This window comes from Leopardus geoffroyi, chromosome C3, assembly GCF_018350155.1.
Source record: "Leopardus geoffroyi isolate Oge1 chromosome C3, O.geoffroyi_Oge1_pat1.0, whole genome shotgun sequence".
Lineage (NCBI taxonomy): Eukaryota > Metazoa > Chordata > Mammalia > Carnivora > Felidae > Leopardus > Leopardus geoffroyi.
This window is the reverse complement of record NC_059338.1, coordinates 79,064,609-79,083,269: the sequence shown is the minus strand read 5'-3', so window position 1 is coordinate 79,083,269 and position 18,661 is coordinate 79,064,609. Positions and strand designations below refer to the sequence as shown.

General features: G+C 59.5%; 1 protein-coding gene across 5 annotated transcripts in view; it reads right to left on the bottom strand.

Annotated features, from left to right (window-relative positions):
- Nucleotides 1-6,049: 6,049 nt before the first annotated feature.
- The window catches only part of ST3GAL1 (ST3 beta-galactoside alpha-2,3-sialyltransferase 1), a 94,424-nt gene continuing 81,812 nt past the window's right edge, over nt 6,050-18,661 (bottom strand). For all 5 annotated transcript variants that reach the window (XM_045453590.1, XM_045453593.1, XM_045453591.1 and 2 more), the window contains 5 exons: nt 13,635-13,831; nt 12,406-12,585; nt 11,457-11,502; nt 9,942-10,061; nt 6,050-8,156 (listed from right to left, as the gene is read on the bottom strand). In XM_045453590.1, the coding sequence (XP_045309546.1) occupies nt 7,983-8,156; nt 9,942-10,061; nt 11,457-11,502; nt 12,406-12,585; nt 13,635-13,831 (717 nt within the window). In that variant the 3' untranslated portion in view covers nt 6,050-7,982. The remainder of the gene's footprint in view (nt 8,157-9,941; nt 10,062-11,456; nt 11,503-12,405; nt 12,586-13,634; nt 13,832-18,661) is intronic.

The window sequence follows — 18,661 nt, the reverse complement described above, 5'->3', positions numbered from 1 at the left end:
CAAGGTCCAAGTCTCTGTGTCCAAGTGGCAGAGGTCTCGGGGCCGCAGTCCCACCGTGGCGCGGTGAGGCCTGAGCTCACAGAGAGGCTGATCCGGGAACCTGTTGCTACTCGTACTCTGCGGTCAGGCTGAATCGGAGGGCGTGGCTTAGAACCGCAGCAAAAACTCCAGTTGTCTTTTGCCCATCTCCTCCCCAGATGCGGCCTCCTGCCGGTTGCCAGTCTGGAGTGAGCCCCGTGGAGCCCGGAGATGGGGAGACATCGGGGAAGGGCGCACTTCCCAGAGCCGAGCAGGACGGTGGCTTCCTGAGCTGCCTTGCAGTTTTTACCTCATCATGCCCCCCCCCCCGCCCCGCCCATGACCTGCTCTAAACTTGATCACCTCCCAAAGGCCCCCCCTCCAAGCAGCATCACCCTGGGGGTCAGGACTTCAACATAGGAATGTAGGGGACATCACCCGGTCCATAGCAGTGGGTTGGGGTTGAGTACGGCCAGTGTCTGAGTTATTCCGTGTACTCACGAGACGTCAGGTGGGGCAGGCGGCCAGCATCTCTGAGAAGCAGGTTACCTGGGATTCAGCCATCCTGTGAGGACCCAGTGTTTCAGCTGAGGACGATCAGAAGGGCTTCACCTTATTCTATGGGGCTCCAGGGCTTGGGCAGGTCTGGGAGGGGGAGGGCTTAGAGGGAGGGGAGCGACAGGGGCACGTGAATCTGTCAGCATCATCCCACGGATGGAGATCGTGAATTGGGGTGACAGAACCCGGGCCCTGGGGATGGCTCTACTTGGCAGGTGTTGTTGCATCAGTGAACGAAGCAGAAGCAGAAACAGAGGCGGGTCCTTCCCCAGCAGGTGCAGAGGGACCCTTGAATCAGTGGGGGACATTTCCTCACCGGGCCCCTACAGCAAAGGTGCCCTGGACCTCCCATGACCTGGACCTCACTTGGTTCTGAATACACAGAACATTTCCTTTTGTGACGCGACCTGTAGTGAATCCTGGTGTGAGTAAACCAACTGCCTAAGGCGTGGTGAGGACAGCTGAGGGGGTCCCCCGTGGGCCGGGCACCAGAGGAAGCGGGGACACCCTCCACCTTGCTGGGTGACGCTGTGTCTCACAGGACAGGCACACTTCCTAGGCACTTCCTCACGGACACGGGGGCAAAATGACTTTTGAGGCAGACTTGTCCCCCTAAACACTGTGGGACATCAACAGTAACGAAAAAGGAAGAATTTTATTTTCTTCTTCTTATTATTATTTTTAATGTTTTTATTTATTTTTGAGACAGAGAGAGGCAGAGCATGAGCAGGGGAGGGGCAGAGAGAGAGGGAGACACAGAATCCGAAGCAGGCTCCAGGCTCCGAGCTGTCAGCACAGAGCCCGACGCGGGGCTCGAACTCACGGACTGTGAGATCATGACCTGAGCCGAAGCCGGACGCTCAACCGACTGAGCCACCCAGGCGCCCCAAAAGGAAGAATTTTAAAAAGGGAGTGGCAGGTGTGGAAAACGTGATTGTTGAGGTGGGGTTCATCTTTTCTCAATCAGTGCATGTATTTAAAAGTCCTCATGTTTTAAAATCAGAAGCAGGTAGAACGCTTCTTCCCAGGAACTTCTTTTTGGTTCCAGGAGCTCTTTGCTGAGCAGCCAAGCGTGTGTTTGGGGCCGCGTGAGGGGTGTGTCTGGGGGACCTTCCCAGGGTCCCCAACACCCAATCCTGGAAGACCTACGTTTGTGGGAGGCGTGTGGGGTGCACAGCACTGGGCCTGGAGGGCTCTGGCTCTTGTCCTCTGTGTCTGGGCAGGTGCCCGAGGGTCCTGAAGACACGTTTTCAGGTCCTCAGGACTCCCCGTGGAAGGTCCTAGCTAATTCTTACCCCTTCCTAGGCTTTGCCGGTGGGCCTGGGACTGGGTGGATGAGCGCCCACCCGGCTGAGCGTGTCGCCACCTGGTGGCCCCTTTCCCACATTGCAGCTATAATGGGAGCTCGCCCAGGCGGGAACTTGGGGGAGGCCGGGTCTCAGTGGAGGGAGCGGGCTGCATGTTAACAATACCTGAGGGCGGGACCCTGATGGGGTGAGGTTAGCCAAGTGATGGGAACAAGGAAAGGGAATGTTAAGAGTTGAAGAAACCACTTGGAAAGAAAGCAGCACAAAAGCCCCCGGCAGGGGTGGGGCAGGAGAGGGGGCAGAAGAAATCGGACTGGGTGCCCCAGGGGGCCTCACGGTTTTGTTGGCATCTCCTTCTCTCCTCACTACTTTCATTTTTTTTTTTTTTAATGTGTATTTATTTTTGAGACAGAGAGAGACAGAGCATGAACAGGGGAGGGTCAGAGAAAGAGGGAGACACAGAATCTGAAACGGGCTCCAGGCTCTGAGCTGTCAGCACAGAGCCCGACGCGGGGCTCGAACTCACGGACCGCGAGATCGTGACCTGAGCCGAAGTCGGACGCTTAACCGACCCAGCCACCCAGGAGCCCCGTCTCCTCACGACTTTAATAACAGCTGACATCTACAGGAGACTCCCTGGGCACTAGATTCTCTTTAGACTGTGGTATGCATTTACTCATTTAATTCTCAAGCGTGTTTCTAGGGTAGGTACCCCCTCACCCAGACTTTATCCACAAGGAGCTCGGGCTCAGAGAGGTTCAGGGACATGCCCAAAGTCGCACAGCTAAGTAGGAACGCAGGCAGCCCGACTCCAGGACACCTGTGTTCCTCTCTGTCCCCTCCTGCCTCTGGGGGCTGCTTTCCGAAGTTCACCACAAACTTCCCAAACAACTTTGGGAAGACCTCCCTAAGGTCCCAGCCTGGGAGACGTCCCCCGGGGAGGCAGCAGAGTGACAGGGAGCCCCGGACCTTCAGAGGGAACGCTTGCTTTGAACCCCACCCCTGCCCTCGTCTGGCTTTAGCTCTGCACCTGTTTGCAAACATGGAAACCCGGGAACCACGCACCAGCTCCGCAGGACCGCTTTGAGAAGTCAAGTTCATGCCCAGCAGGCCGTTGTGAGAGCCGACACGAATTGGGGACTATCACCATTTACACTAATTTTACATTATAGAACCCCACGACTGGATTTCTGGACTATTCACAAAGTCAGAGACTTGTGCCGACTTTGGATCAAACTCGGGATTCATCCACGGATGTACCTGTTTATTGGGAGGAGATGAACCCTACCTCGCCCACCCTGGGCCCCGGCCAAGGCTATCTCATTCAGCGACTGCCTGAAGCGGCCGACGCAAATCTCCTCGGGCGGGCCTCCTGAGTGATTTTTATTCTTGACCTCACACCCCTTCTGACGGCTGGCATGGTCATGTCCATTTGGCGGATGGGGCAGCGGAGGGTAAGAGAGGTGAGGTGGTTCGCCATCGTCACACAGCAGTGAGAGTCACGGTGGCATTTGAGAGGCTAATGCTCTGCTTCCTGAACCTCTGGGCACTTGGTAGGGACGGACGCAGAGCCAGGAGACCCTCAGCCGGTGAGCCACTGGGGCGTTTTTAGGCCGGAGCAGAACCCCTGACCGGAAGCTGTGGGGCGGGGGGCAACATGAAGGCATGCCCCGCCCCCGCCCAGAAACACCACAAACACACCCAAACGATAAAAAAAGCTTTTTTTTTTAATTCACTTTGATTCGGATCATTGGAAATGTCCAACAATAAATAAAACAGAGCAAAGGCTGAGGAAGGCGGACTCTGGCTAACTTCATTCCAAATGCATCCAGATTAGCACTCGGCTACAAAACAAACATGAGGCGAGAGGGAAAAGAAAGCAAATTTTACGACGACGACGAGGAACCAAACGAGACCGCAAGGGAGCGGAAAGCGCTCGGGAAACTTTGGCTTGGACGTGAGTTCAGCGACGTGCTGACGCGGCTGGGGAGGGCGCTCGCCTCCGGGGGGGGCGAGGTGGCAGGTTAGAGCTGGCGTCGGGGTCACGGCCATCCGCAGGTGGACACAAATGGGAGTTCTGCCCAATGAGGGCGGCTGAGCCAGGGGGTCAAGTTCAACACCAGTGCAGGTCTCTGACGGGCTGAGAGGGAAAGTGGCGGGGTGGGGGGGGTGGGGGAGGGTGGGCTGGACGCTTGTGGGAAGCACATTGCCGCTCGTCTAATGAGCAAGGAAGCTGCTAATGCCCGGATGCCAGCTGTGAACGCCACTTTTGGGGGGGTCTCTGCCCCTCCTGCCACAGCACCCTCTCCTCTCTGTGCCCCAGAGGCGGAGGTTCTTCAGGAAGAGAAAGCGGAAAGCTGACTCCGTCTCCCAGACCACATGGCCTGTGGGCATGTCTGCTTCCAACCAGATGTCCGTGATGGACACAGTGATAACCCCGAGCTCTGGGGGGCGGCGGGGGGGGTGGCACAGGGGCAGCTGCCGGCTCCTGATGGCACGTGGCCAGCGGCGGGCCATCTGTCGCTGGACAGCGGCCACTCGGGGCTTGTCCTTCCCTGGAGGAAGCATTTCTGGTGCTCCCCATGTGGGGGACGGTGAGCTCTTTTCCGTTTCCCGTTTTTGCATTCGGGCTGCCTTGACAAGAACACTTAAAGCAGAGGTCACGGCTCGAAATACTCTCTGTGACTCCACTCCACCCTTGACCCAGAGGCCCAGCCCTTCTTGCCCCCAGCACTTACGAGAACCGCCCTCCCCACCTTCTTGTCTGGCTTCCCTATTTTAAGTCCTGTTTTCTTGTATCTGGCTTCTTCCACTGAGCACAGCCCGTGGGGTTTGCCCGACAACACCCGCTGAAGCCAGAGTCTCAAAAGGCATGGGTTTAAGAACTTTCTTTTCTGCCCGATGGCTCTGGGGGCCAGACGCTACAAACCTGCCCTGCTTTGTGCCCTGACGGGGGGAGGGGGTAAGGGCAGGGGCTCCAGGGGGGGCCTGTGGAAGCAGGTGCTGGTTTTGCAGGAGGTGACTCCTGGCTCACTGGGGGTTGGAGAGAGCGCCGAGATCTCTCTTCCTCCTCAGCCCCCATCTTTCTGGCTTTAGGCTCAGCACTGATGACTGCGGGCGGGGACACCTCTGCTCCGTGCCTGGGGCCCGGGGCTGGCCTCCCAGGAGCCCCGTGCCTGGGGACCTGGCAGAGCCCTGGGCTGGGAGTCCAACAGTGGGCGGGGTGGACACTCGAGAGCCTCCTCTGGCTGGGGGTTTCTCGTTATCCCGCCCACAGCACACTCAATGCTCTGTGGGAAACAGTCTTGCCCAACTCTCAGCCATCCTTACCCCGGGTAGAGACGCTAACTGGCTTAAGCCAATCAGCGCATTCGATCCCAGTCCCAATGATTGGAGCGTATTGGGTTTAGACACCTTGCCAAGCCAATGAACACAAACGTGTGCTGGGGCACTGGGAGGAGCAAGGTTTCTCCCCCACTGGGGGGATGGCGGCAAAAGGCAGACACCAGGGCTTGCCAGGGCCACCATGGGCAGCCTGGGGACGAGCCAGGTGGGGAGAAGGCAGAGGCCCACCCCCCATCACAGTTCTCTGAGATGCTGGACGGAACCCAGCTGGGAAAGCCCACCTCAGGATGTTTTAAACAGAGAGCCGACGATTTCCTGGTTTTGCTCAAAATGGTTGACTCGTGCCGTCACGATTGTTGGTTCGCTTTTGCAAGTCGCTTCCCTTCCCCCGGTCCTGCTTTTCTGATCTGTTAAATGGGAAGGCGGGCGGGCTTGAACGGGCCTAGCGGGAGGGCGAGACGGCCAGGACCGGGCAGCCGGGCCGGACAGCCTGCGCCTCCTCCCCACGGGGACCTGTTCTGACTCAGCAACGCCCAGGAGCCAACGGCGCGCCCTGAACCTGTCAGCCCTGTATGGACCCAGGAAGAGCTCGGGAGTCCACCCTGCTCCCTGTCTCAGTGGCCACGGTTCTCAAGGGCTGTCCCTGGGCTCAATCAGCCAATCGACAGATGCCTGCTCTAGTCTCTGAGCGTGGATGATCAAGATGACGACCTCACAGTGACTGATGAGACTTCACCGGTCACGAGAGTCTCATGCTTTGGAGGACTTTAAAACGGGCACACGTCGTTTGTGTGTTGGTTTTTTTTTTTTTTTTTTTTTTAATACAACACATTCTGGATTCTGAATCTCTGAGAATCTAATAAAGGCTAAGGAATCTCTCCCGGTGACGATGCTCATATGCACAGGCTTGGGGGGAGACAAACGCGGCATGCCATTTCTGGGGACCCCTGGGAACTGCCTAATACCACCTGCGGCCCTGGAGCTGACAACATGCTTCCTTCCCTGTTTGTAGAGGGAGGGGCTGCAGCCGGGAGAACGGGGCTTGCCAGAGAGCCGCGAGAGCGCAGGAGACAGGCCCCGTGGCTTCCGAGACCGGCATGCCTCACGCTCCCCCGGGAAGCTGTCACGCCTCCTCAAGGTGGCATGGCCTGTTAGCAAATGCTCTCAACAGGAAAAACGGTTTTTCTGATTAAGGGTCAGGAACTAGAGCCAACAGCCACTGTCCTCCTATACGTGTGACCCCACTCCCCACCCAGCCCCAAGGGAGTCCCGCTCTGTTTTGGAGATTCTTAGCCCGAGACTGAATCCAATCCACAACGACGAGGAAGGAAGATGGGGCCGAAGGGAAGGAGGTACGGAGCACCCCGCAAAGCTGCCAACCTGAAACCCTGGGATCTGCCCACCGGCAAGCCCCCAAGCCCTAGACGCCCCCCCACCGCGAGTCTGAAGCTCCCCAAGAACCTAGATTCAAGCTCCCCCACTCCCTGGCTGCCAGGCGAAGCAAGAACAAGCTCAATTAAACCGTCAGGACCAGCCACAGAGCCACAAAGTGCACGCGACGTCAGCGGAGTTAAAAGAATAAATCAATAAATAATCAGGAAGGCTGAAGAGGAAAGATCAGAGCAGCCCGGGAGGGAGAGAATGAGGTATGTCTTCTCCCGCTCTGAAACTCATGTTCGTGGGATGGCCCTGCAGCCCTCAGGACACCGTGCAGGTGGCCAGCAGGGACGTGGCCCAGAGCGTGGGTTTCCTGGGGAAAGTGCCGGCTGGTGGAGGTTATACGCGTGGCCTTGGAAGGTCATGGGCGCCACATCCAACGGTCTGTGAATGTAAGCAAGAATGATGTTCCACGGCTGACGCGCCTCTGGACAGCACTGCCCGTCATCCTAGCTCTGCTCCAACTCAGGCGCTGCCTCAGGAAACTAGAAAAGATGCCCCGAGCTACAGGGCAAGGGGGCGGCATTGCTGGGGGTCCCCTCTCCCGAGTCAAGGCTTTTGCCTTGTTTCGGCCAATGCGCGTATTTCTCCCCAGACACAAAGGCACGCGGAAGTGGTCAGATCTGCTCTCAGCCACGGTTACAGCCACAAAGATCCATCGTTCCAGGGACATCGGCTTGGGAAGAAGACATCTGCCGGGGCCTGAAACACTCTGCCACGTGTCTGTGAAGACCTTCGGGGTGGGGAGCCTCTCCGGCCACCATAAATGAGCTTTGGGACGACAGCGGGGCGGCGGGGGGCGGGGGGTTGTCGAGCCAAGTGAGGGAAGGGCCGGGCATCGTGCAAAGAAAGGCGCCATCTTGCCCCCAGTGTCCACATGGTCCAACACGGCTCTGTCCTGAGGTCTTCCCTGGGTCCCCGGGCAGAGGAAAAGTCTCTGCCCATCCGTCCCAGAAAACTGTCCTTTCCTTTAGAACACAGAGTCCCCAGTATCTGCCCCCTCCCCAGAAGCCAAAGAGACCTCGCTGTTTGGAGACTGGACCCTCCCCCGCATCTCCCCACCTCCCTCCAGCTCCAGGACAGCAGTGAGGGGCCCTCTCCATCTAAGACCAGTTCTGAGACTTCCTTCGCAGACCCGGCGGGGCTCGGGGACCTTGCTGAGCAGACGCTGCCAAATGTTGGCTTGCGGGAGGCCGCGAGGGGCACCTGAACGCCCCCACCCCCGAGGCTGGCCCTCAAAGCTCCCAGGACAGAACGGCCCCAGCGAGAGGCTGGGGCTGGACACAGAGAGGCGTGCCTCAGTTCTCTTTTGCAGCGTCATCTCCCCTTGAATATCCGGATTTTATTGATGGACGCCAAGGTGGCCGTCACGTTGGACTCAAAGTCTCCATCGTGCACCCCGGTCTTGCGAAAAGCCCCCGCCGATGGATTGTTCTCCCAGTAGTGATGCCAGTTTCCCTTGCTGTCTGCCCCGAAGCCGTACAAGTCTACCTGCGGGGGCAAAGCAAAGGTCAGAACCAGACGGCAGGGCCACAGGTAGAACCTCTAAGAAGGGGAGCCTGCAGGCATCTCCCGAGTCTGTAGGCAATGCTTCCCAAGACTCCTAGAAACCCTTCTCCGTAGAACCCGTCCGGTTCCTTACTGGAACTCCCAGGGGCTCAGGGAAGCAAAAGCAAGTTCCATAAAAGTCAAGTGTAACGCCAGAAGGCATGACGGGAGGCCAGCGCGTGGGTGGCCCCGAGGGTGCCGGGGCAGGACAGCCTCTTCTCAGAGGGAGGCTCCTGGGACTGGGGAGGGGGAGTGGAGTTGCCAGCAGGGCTCCCAGCTCTGCCTGGTGGAGCCAGCGAGCGCCAAACCGCTATTCTGAGCCTCGCGTCCCTCATCCGGAAAATGGGCCAAGAAGAATGACCGCGTTGAGGCAGGTGGTAGGTGCTGAACTCTTTCTTCCCTGAGGCTAATATCCATGCGGTTCAGGAGCCCTCACTGGCCAGTGGCCAGGGGGGCCTTTCCTACATGTGACCAGCATTTACTGAGAACTTACTCTGTGCCAAGCACTGCGATAAATACATCAGAGTTCATCACCGGGGCCACCTGGGTGGGTGCTGGGGAAATCAGGGACTCAGGAGTCAGGTCTCAGACCTTGGAGCCTGTGACTTACCACAAGCACCAGTGAGGACGGGGGCTAACGTCAGGGCTCCCGCAGCACAGAGGACAGCAGGGCCAAGGACGCAAGGGATCTGAGATGGCAGGTGACACTTGAATTGGGTCTCGGGGGAGGCGTTGAAGATGTCCAGGAAGGAACATGCCCTCCAGGGAGAGGAAATGCTATCCGGGCTGCGGCAGCGGGGAGGGCAGATTTGGGAGGGTGGGGCCCCACCAGGGGCAGGAGACACCTCGGTGGCCAGCTGGCCAGCACAGCTTTCTTGTGAAGGCCAGCAGGGCCACAGCGGCCCTGGGGCAGGAGGGAAGAGAAGGGAGTAGCATTTCTGAGGCAGCCGGGTGGAGGTGAGGACGAGAGGTGGCTTCTGGGAGAGACAGCCCAGGCTTCTGGCGACAGTGCGGGCTCACGGGGAGGGTGGTGACAGAACAGCCCCTCCCCCCTCCCTGGATGTCCCCCAGGATCCAGGTGGGGCAGGGGCGGGGACGGCTGTGTGTGACCTCTGATTGCCCCGCCTGACACAGGGCCAGGGAGGAAGAAGGGTGTAGGTGTTGTGGCCCCCCTGCTCCTCTGCCCGGGGTGGCAGTGAGCACCCCAAATCAACATGGCTTGGCGGACGGTCAGGCAGACCCACGAAGGGAAACACAACACGCACTTGGCAAGATCACTGGTTCTCAGTGTCGGTGAAGAGTGGAAGCCCTGGGTGCCTGGTTTCCACCTTCAGAAATTCTGGCGAACACGGGCCCGGGTGTGGTCTGGGTGCTGGGATTTAGCTCTGGGGACGATTCTAAGAGCGGCCGGGATCGAGACCCCAGCTCTCCCCCGTTACGACCTGCTCCGTTATTCTGCCCCCAGATCCGAGCCTCCACCCGCCAGCTGTGACTCGGCCTCCGGAGCCTGCACAGAGCGAGCCAGAACCCTTGCCCCTGCCAACGTTCTCGGGAATGCCCAGAGCAGAGATAAGGAACGGGAGCTTCTGGGAGAAGAGCTACGTCGGGGCCCAGGCGAGGCCGGGGGTCAGACTGACTGCAGACGCACTCCTGGACGCTCAGAGAAACGCGGAATGAGGGGCTCCCCCCGGGGTGGGGCGGCCTGGCAGGCACGGGGGGCGGGCGTACCTCATCGCAGATGTGCAGCGAGAAGATGACGGACAGAATGCCGGTGGATGGGTATCGCCCGTGGCCCTGCAGCCAGTTGTCAAAGACGTATTTGATGAAGGCCGGATGATAGATCAGGATCTGCGGGGAGAGGACAGGGCCCCTCGTGAGCACTGCTGGGTGCCCCACACGGTCGTGGCCGTGGGGGACAGAGCAGCGAACAGAGCCAGCAGCCCTGCCCTCGTGGGCCTTCCCTCCTAGTGGGAAGGACCGGCGGTGGCCTAACCACGGAGGCAGAGAGTGCTAGATAGAACACAACTATGGAGCCGTGGAGAGAAATGAAGCAGAAAGGCAATAAAGTACGGGGGTGGGGGTGGGGAGAAGGCTGGCTGAGATAAGGACTTCCGGTAACATTCACATCAGGCCAGGGAGGTTCCAGGGGACAGCATGCGGCGGGGTCAGGGACGCCTCTGTCACAGGGCAGGAAAACGCAGGGGCTGAGCCGCCCACCCGTCGAATGATCTCTGTGCCACGACATGACCCCACGCGCTAGCTTTCCCTCTCCTCGTGTTACAGAGGAGGAAACCGCGCTCAGAGAGCCTAGGTGTTGTGCCCGGTGTCACACAGCCAGGGTGGCCAAGCTGGGAGGTGCCTGGAATCAGACCTGCCCTTGACTCCACCCCCACGGCTGCTTCGAGGACAGCGAAGGGGACGTCTCGGGCGGTAGAGGGAAGGCATGTCCAGGAAGCCTAAGGCCAGCCCCCAGGAATGGACTGGAACAGAGGACCGTGCAGGTCCCTGGTCATCAGTCAGCCAGGCCTCAAGGGACTGCCATCTCTGGGAGGCTTTCCCGTGTACCCACTGGGCCCACATAGGGCTCCCCCCGTTCCCTGGGCGGCGCACCCGTGCAAATGGCAGGTGCTGGAGGCCCGGGTCCAGCCATACCACAAACTGGCTGTGTGTTCCTGAGCAAGTTACTCGACCTCTCTGATCTTGACCTCACCATCTGAAGAGGACAGCATATGCAAAGGACCAGTGGGGTGGACACTTCACTTCTTCCGTCCTTCCGCCCTTTGCCCACGTCTTGGCCAACCCCCCTACCAGGGGCCCCCTGGGGACGATGGAGCTATGGAGGCAGGAGGGGAGGTCTGGCTTTGAGAAGCTCACGCCACACAGCGCTGGGTCTCAAAGAGCAGCCGGCATCAGCATCCCTGGAGGGCTGGTAAAAGCCCGGATCGCTGCCCCCTCCCCTCCTCTTAGAGTGTCTGATTCAGCAGGTCTGGGGTGGGTCTGAGTCTCTGCATCTGTGACAGGACCCCAGTGACGCTGCTGGTCCGGGACCCCCACTCGGGGACACTTTCCCGGTGTTTGTGGAGCAGGGGAGCTGAGTGGGGGCTACGGCCTCCGCGGGCCCGGGGGCCCAAGGGCTCTCTGCAGCCAGGCGCCGGCAGAGGGGAGAGGTGGTGCTCTCCAGCCTCATACAGCTCCTTTGAAAGGAGCCTGAGCTCAGAGGAGAAGGGGCCGAGTTCGACTCACCTTATTCTTTTTCACTTTGATCTTCGCGGGGACAGGGACGTAGGTGCTGCAAGGGGAGAAAGAGCGGTTAATGCGGGTGCGGGGGTGGGGGAGACAGGCTGCCTGCACGCAGCTCTGGCTGGGGGACACTGGAGAGGGAGGGAGGGATGCGGCCTCCCCGCCACAGCCCCGTCCCCCTGCAGCAGTGGCCCACTGTAGACACCAGAGGGCGCTCGTGGCTAATTCAGGAACTTTCAAATCGCCGCCTTTCCCCCAGAAAGGTGGGGGGCGGGGGGCGACTTTCTCCAAGTCCCCACACCACAGAGAGCAGCAGAGGCCAGAGCGTACATTGCCATGGCTAGGGCGCTGGCCGATGAGCCCCACGAACGCCCCCTTTCCATCTGCAAAGTTACGTGTGCCCCAAGGTGAAGGTGTAAATGCCCCGCCACCTGGCCTCACGTTTCATCTAATGGGGACAGGGTGGGAGGGCAGCCGAGCCCAGGCTTGGCCCCCTCGCTCCTCCCCTGCTTGAGCCTGCTTCCCTCAGGGCCCTCCTGGGAGGGCGGCCCCTAGCTTCCTGCACCCCAATCCGTCAGGCTTGCTGGCTGGTCCTCAGACAAGGAGGCTTCTGGCCATGAGGACAGTGAAGCCACTTCCTTTCAGGAAGAGGGAGGGAGCTAGGAACCCGAGCCTGGCTCTCAAGCTAGGACGGCATGCTCAGGGCGGGCCTCTGAGCCCTCTTGCGGGGGGGGGGAGGGGAGGGGAGGGAGGGGAGGGGAGGGAGGGGAGGGAGGGGGTGGGGGGGAGGGAAGGGGGGAGGGGAGGCGAGGGAAGGGAGGGGAGGGGGTGTGGGGGGGAGGGGAGGGGGGGAGGGGACCAGAGGGGAAGGGAGAGGAGGGGAGGGGAGGGGAGGGGAGGGGAGGGAGGGGAAGGGAGGGGCCTTTCCACCCCAGCCCCCCAGGGGACTCACTGAGAGATGGTGCCCGTGGTGGTGGCACTGACCACCCACTCCAGGTCGGTGGTCTTGAAGGGGACCAGGACCATGCTGACGTTCTCCCCCAGCTCCCTGAAGCTCTCGGGGTACACCAGATGGTGCGTGGTCTTGCTCCCGACATCGGCCTCAAAGCCCGCTGTGGGGGCCTTGTTCATCCTGGGGGACAAGGGACAGAAGGTCGCGCGTCGCATCCCACGGGCACGGGTCAGCCTTAGCTCCACAAGCCTGTGATGTCACCTCTGGTGCCTCACCCTCCGTGGCTGGGCCCCAGCTTCCTGAGCTGGAAAAGGGACTCAAGTCGTTAAGACGCAGCGCAAAAGCTTGCGTTGTTCGTTTTCTCTCGGTTTCTCTTTTACGACCTCACGGGAGCCTGACCATCGTCTCTGCTGATGACCTAGGAAGCACAAGGCACCACCCTGGCCCCTCAAGGCACCTCATTAACACCTTAATGGTAATGCCAACCACGCCTGGGAGGTGTCCTGAGGCCCTATTTTCCGGTGGAAGAAACCCGAAGGCAAAGAATTTGTCTCAGGACACACAGCTTCCGGGTGGCAGGCTCCAAGTCAGGTTTGTCTGACCCGCTGCCCCTCACCACGAATATTCCTGCTGCACGCCAGGCACACTGAGGCTCCCAGAAGCCAGGCGAGGGGTCTAAGGGCATAAACGCAGAGACCACGGAAATGGGAGACTGTTCTAGAAGGCCCCTGGGGAGCAGCAGCCCCCTGCTGCCTGTCCTCGCGCTGAGGCGCTCGTGACCCCAGGGGCCGAGCGCACAGTGTGGTGGAGATTATGACAAGAAACCCAGGACACACGTCTTCCTGGAGGATCTGTTTTTACTCGGTGACGGGGAAACGAATTTACATTAAAGACATGCGGTTTTATTACGGCCTCGACTGCAAAACGGGACTGAGTTTTCAAGATTAAACGGGAGTCTTCAAATAAATCTTGCCCTCTCGCCAGGCGTCTCCGTGCCAAGCTCCCGGCCCCGCTGGCTTCCTCCCGCGAGTCGTTCCCCATCTGGGTCCAGAGAGGCGCTGCTCGTCCGCTTCCCTCCCACGATGCACGGCTGGGGAAACTGAGGCCCTCGGGGGGCGGGGGGGGGGCCTAGGGTCCACGGGGGAGCCCGGCCATGCCAGGACTGGGGTGTCTCGACCTCCTGACCCTGGGCCGAGGCACCTCTAGCAGCTAAGGGGACGGGCGCTCACCTCAGCACGAAGTCGTGGCCGTCTATCTGAGGCCCGTACCAGGACTCCCTCAGGTTCCCGGAGTTGCCCACCACGGCACAGCGCCGGCAGCCCCCCGACTTCTTCTCCAGCAGGGGGTCCACGTTCCCAGGCACCACCTGGAACAGCTCCTTGATGGTATCGTTCAGGTTATTGGGTTGCTTCTCCCGCTGGAGCCTCTGCGGGCCGAGGACGGAAGGAGACAGGTCAGCCCAGCTGTGCTGCCTCTGGCCGCTGCTCAGCCAGCTGGCTGCTGGGCCCCCAGCGCCCCCCCTGTGCTCACTGGGCCCCAAGCCCCTCCCCGCTGTGCTCACTGGGCCCCAAGCTGCCCCCTGTGCTCACTGGGCCCCGAGCTCCTCCCTGTGCTTACTGGGCCCAGAGCTCCCCCCCTGTGCTCACTGGGTCCCTCCCTGGCACCGTCCTTTTTGCCGGGCATCTGGAGACTGAGGAGGCTCAGACAGCTCTCTCCGGAAGCCCAGGAACCCCTCAGGGAGGTGGGAAAGATCACTCACTCATATTCCGCAAATGTTTATTGAGCACCTACTGTGTGCGAGCTACTCTGCCAGCCACTGAGGCATTGAGACCCAGTAATATGAGAAAGCCACATGAGAGAAAGGTCAGGTGACCCTCCGTGCCCAGCACCCCCACCTCTGCTCCCTTCCTCCTCCTGACCACCCCCCACCCCCCACCCCCCAAGGACCACTGGGCTCCAGCAAGACCGAGAAACTAGCCCTTTGCTGGACACGTCAAGGCCTCCGATGTCTGCCTAGCAAATAGCTTTCACCCTTTAAGACCAAGCTCGAGACTTCTGACTTCCTCACTCCTAGTAGAACCTGGAGACATTTCCTAAGGAGCATCCCATCTGACTCTGTCACCATGTCGCTGTGTATATATCACACCACACTGGAACATAGGTGAGAAGAATGTTTTGGGGCCCAGCCTGGTGGAACCACATGTCCCAAATCCAAACCAGGATTTGAACCCAGGCTTTTAGAAACTGAACGTAAAGTCTCTCCCACAACACGGCCCCTGTCTCAGACCCTTGGAACCTAGACCTCGGGAAAGCCCAGCCCCTGGGCTTGGGGGAGGTGGCTGCGGGATGAGTCCCACCAGCCTCTCCCGGCTCCAGGCCCGGGGCAGTGACTGGGAAAGAAAGGAGAGGTTAGAGATTGCTTTGGCCGTTGTCCAGGACATTAGTGACGGGCACATAGGGAGATCCAGAGGCACGCAGGCCCCCACCGCCCTGTGACGGAAGGAATCAGATCTCCGAAGGAGAGGCCCATCGGTAAGCCCAGATGGCTCCTTTAGTTAAAACCCCGCGCCCGTCCTCCGCACCTGCCATGGGCGATAAGACCGGGACCGCTCAGCACACACACCCCCTAGGAGGGTTATAATACATAAAACACAGAGAAAGAAAATAACAACCGTCGGTGAGGATATGGAGAAACTGGAACCCACATATGCCGTTGGCGGGGAATGCAAAATGGGGTGGCCACCGCGCATAACAAACACAGAACTACCACGTAAGTCGGCAATCCCATCCCAAAGCACGTCCTCAAAAGAACAGAGAGCAGGGTCACGAGCAGACACCCTGCTGTTCACAGCAGCATGATTCACAGCAGCTGTAAAGCGGATGCAAGCCGAATGTCCACTGACAGGTGAACGGATAGGGCAGGTGTGGAACATCACTCGGGTCACAAAAAAGAAGGAAATTTTGATAGACGCTACAGCATGGGGGGGGGGCCTTGGAAACCCATGCTTGGTGAAGTAAGCCGGACACAAGAAGACAAATACTGAGGGGTCAGATCCATAGCGACAGAAGGCAGAATGGTGGTTGCCCGGGGCCGGGGGAGGAGGAAGAGGAGTTAGGCTTTAACAGGTGCAGGGTTTGGGGGACACGGTGAAAAAATGCTGGCTATAGGTGGTGGTGAGGGTTACACAACAGTGGGAATGTGCTTAAAGCCACTGAATTGTACGCTTACCTTATGGTTAAGGTAGTAAATACTGTTAGGTGCATTTTAACACAGTAAAACAGAATAATCTCCAGGTTAAACACCTGCTTCTGATAAGATCTCCTGGGAAGCTCCCGAATCAAGGAGCCTGACTCAGTAGGGCTGGGCTGGGCCCAAGAACCTGCATTTCCAACCGCTCCCGGGCAATGCTGGGACAGGCAGAGGGCCCCAGCCAAGCTCTCCTTCAGGAGCCTCCATAAACGGCCCCACCCAGGAAGGGCCCCTTTGCGCCCAGCACTGCGAAGACACGCTCAGGACCAGCGTCCTCACACTGTGTCATTACCTCGGGGGAGTCTGGCACAGTCTGTGGGATTCAGGGGTGACGTGGCATTCTTCAATCCAGCGCTCAGCAGTATTTACTGAGCACCTTGTATATCACATGTGTGCGTGCTTTGCCTCGGAGGCCCCGGGGCTTGAAGCCAGCAGGGGACGTGACTCGGGAGCACAGCACAGCATCCTCTTGAGCCCGGCTATTACTGACTTACTCATCATTCATGACTCATTGCAGGAAAAAAAAAAGTAAGTTCATTTTAAAAGGAACTCTCACGGGGCGCCTGGGTGGCGCAGTCGGTTAAGCGTCCGACTTCAGCCAGGTCACGATCTCGCGGTCCGTGAGTTCGAGCCCCGCGTCGGGCTCTGGGCTGATGGCTCAGAGCCTGGAGCCTGTTTCCGATTCTGTGTCTCCCTCTCTCTTTGCCCCTCCCCCGTTCATGCTCTGTCTCTCTCTGTCCCAAAAATAAATAAACGTTAAAAGGAACTCTCACATCCCCACCACAAAGGGACAGCAAGGATTACTTGGCCGGAGAAGAAGGAGAAGAAGGAGAAGAAGGAGAAGGAGAAGGAGAAGGAGAAGAAAGTAATTGCAGAAAACAATGAAAACAAAATAACGTTATTTCATTTGGGCTCATTCAGTTGCTTGCCCCGGGCAAGATGCCCACCCTCCGTTAGAAGGAAAGCCGGCAGGTGTTGAAGTGCAAAAGGAAACGTCGGGTCAGGTTCAAGTCCTCGCGACTGCAGACCCAGCGAGAGAATGACAGCGGACTCCCTTCCTCGCTCTGAGATGCGCGATTCTGGAACCCTCGCGTCTGACGCCCTCGCATCACCTGGAATCACGCCGCTGGCCACGCACAGGCGGCGCATGGCCCCACGTCAGCAACTCGGGGTCCGCTGCAGGGCTTTCCTGGCAGCGCTGGAGACCCCGAGGCCCCGAGAGGGGAAGGGGCCAGGCCCTCGGGCGCGTCAGCCGCACAGCCGGGAAGAACTTGGGGGAGGAAAGCCGGGCTGTGTTTCTGCAGATTAGAATCCGAAATCACCCACCGGCCAGCTGGGTCAGTCGGGGCAGGGCACTCAGTGCTGCGTCCCTGCCCCTGTCCTCCTTGGGAAGGAACAGTCTGTCGCGTCTCCCTGCCTTTTGTAAGTAACAGGAACTACCAGGTGCTGACTGGCGCATCGGAGAGAACGTTGCATTCAAAGTTCACCCTCCCCTTCTCACTCGTCCTGAGGAGTTTCCCAGTATCCTTGTCTGCATCCAGTCCGTGCTCTGGAGGCACCTGCCAACTGTGGACGGGGAACCTCGAGAACGCCTGCGACTCAGGGCGGGGCCGGGAAGCAGAGGCCAAGTCCAGGATGCGTCCGCGAGGGGCGGGCGCTGTCTGCAGGGAGGGAGGGCGGGGCACGCCGTCTCCACTGCGGGACCCACCTCGGCGGGCTGGGACAGGGAGGCGCACATCCTGGGCACACTCACGCTCCGAGCACAGTCTGGGGGAGCCTCCCTCACTGCACATGCCCTTGCACGTGATCCCACGGGGATCTTGGGGGCGTGAACCACAGCACAGACAGTCCAGCCTGGAGGCGTGATGTCTGGCCTTCTGTGCCCCCTGTCGCAAGCCCCCGTGTGTGCTGCAAAGAGGCACCCTCTCCTCCCATCCCTCCTTCCTTCTCCGTCCGGTGAACCCTGCTCCTCCTTCCTGGTCCTGCCTGCCGTGCGGCACCTGGGAGGCCTCCCACAACCCCCCACGATACTGGTCCTGGCCCTTATGCATGTGCTGGGAACCTCGGGTCCCTCAGCACAGGCGTCGTGTGACCCGCAGCTGTTGTGGGCTTGTCTGTCCGGCCCCCTCGGCATCCGAGCCACAGGCACAGGCGTGACACTCGGTAGCCTGCCCCGTGTGCCTTTGCTGTGCTTGCTGAATACGTGAATGTCCTCTACCAGGGTCGACACACATTCACACACCCGTGGGACCCATCGCTGCTGAGCCCCCATCACGCGCTCGATGGCGGGTGGCGTGGGCAGGTTAGAGCAGGGACTTTTGCTGGACTTTGAAAGCCCATCATAGGTGGGAGCGTGCACTGTTTTTTTGTTTTTTTTCTTAAGTTTGTGTATTTATTTATTTATTTAGAGGGAGAGGCAGAGAGAGAGCGAGCGAGACAAAGAATCCCAAGCAGGTTCTGCACCTGATGCAGAGCCTGAACCCTCGAACTGCAAGATCGCGACCTGAACCGCGAAACCAAGAGTCAGAAAGCTTAACCCACTGAGCCACCCAGGCGCCCCCCACACATTCTGTGGCTCCTCTTACACGCCGGGCCCTGCGCGGAGATCTTCATAGGCGTTTTCTCATTTATTTCCCATAACCATCTTACGAGAAAGGTGATACGAGGCACCCATTTTACAGATGAGAAAACAGAGGTGCGGTGAGGTGGAGTGGGTTCCCCAGGGCCCCCCCAAGATATGAGTACCCGGGCCTGGCTCCAGGGCTTAGGCACTAGAATGTGATCCCACTGTGCCCCTCACCAGTGAGAAACGGAGGTTAAGATGACCTCCCGGGGCTGTGGTGAAGTCGGGGGGCTGGAGGGCAGTGCCTGGAAAGCTTGGCCAGAGTGGCTCTTGGCATTGGATGGGGGCTGCGATTATCAAGTGCACTGAGCACAATGATTGGGCAGAAAAGACGTCTCCTGTGCTTGGGGCAGGACCCCGGGCCCCACGGAGCGGGAGGGTCC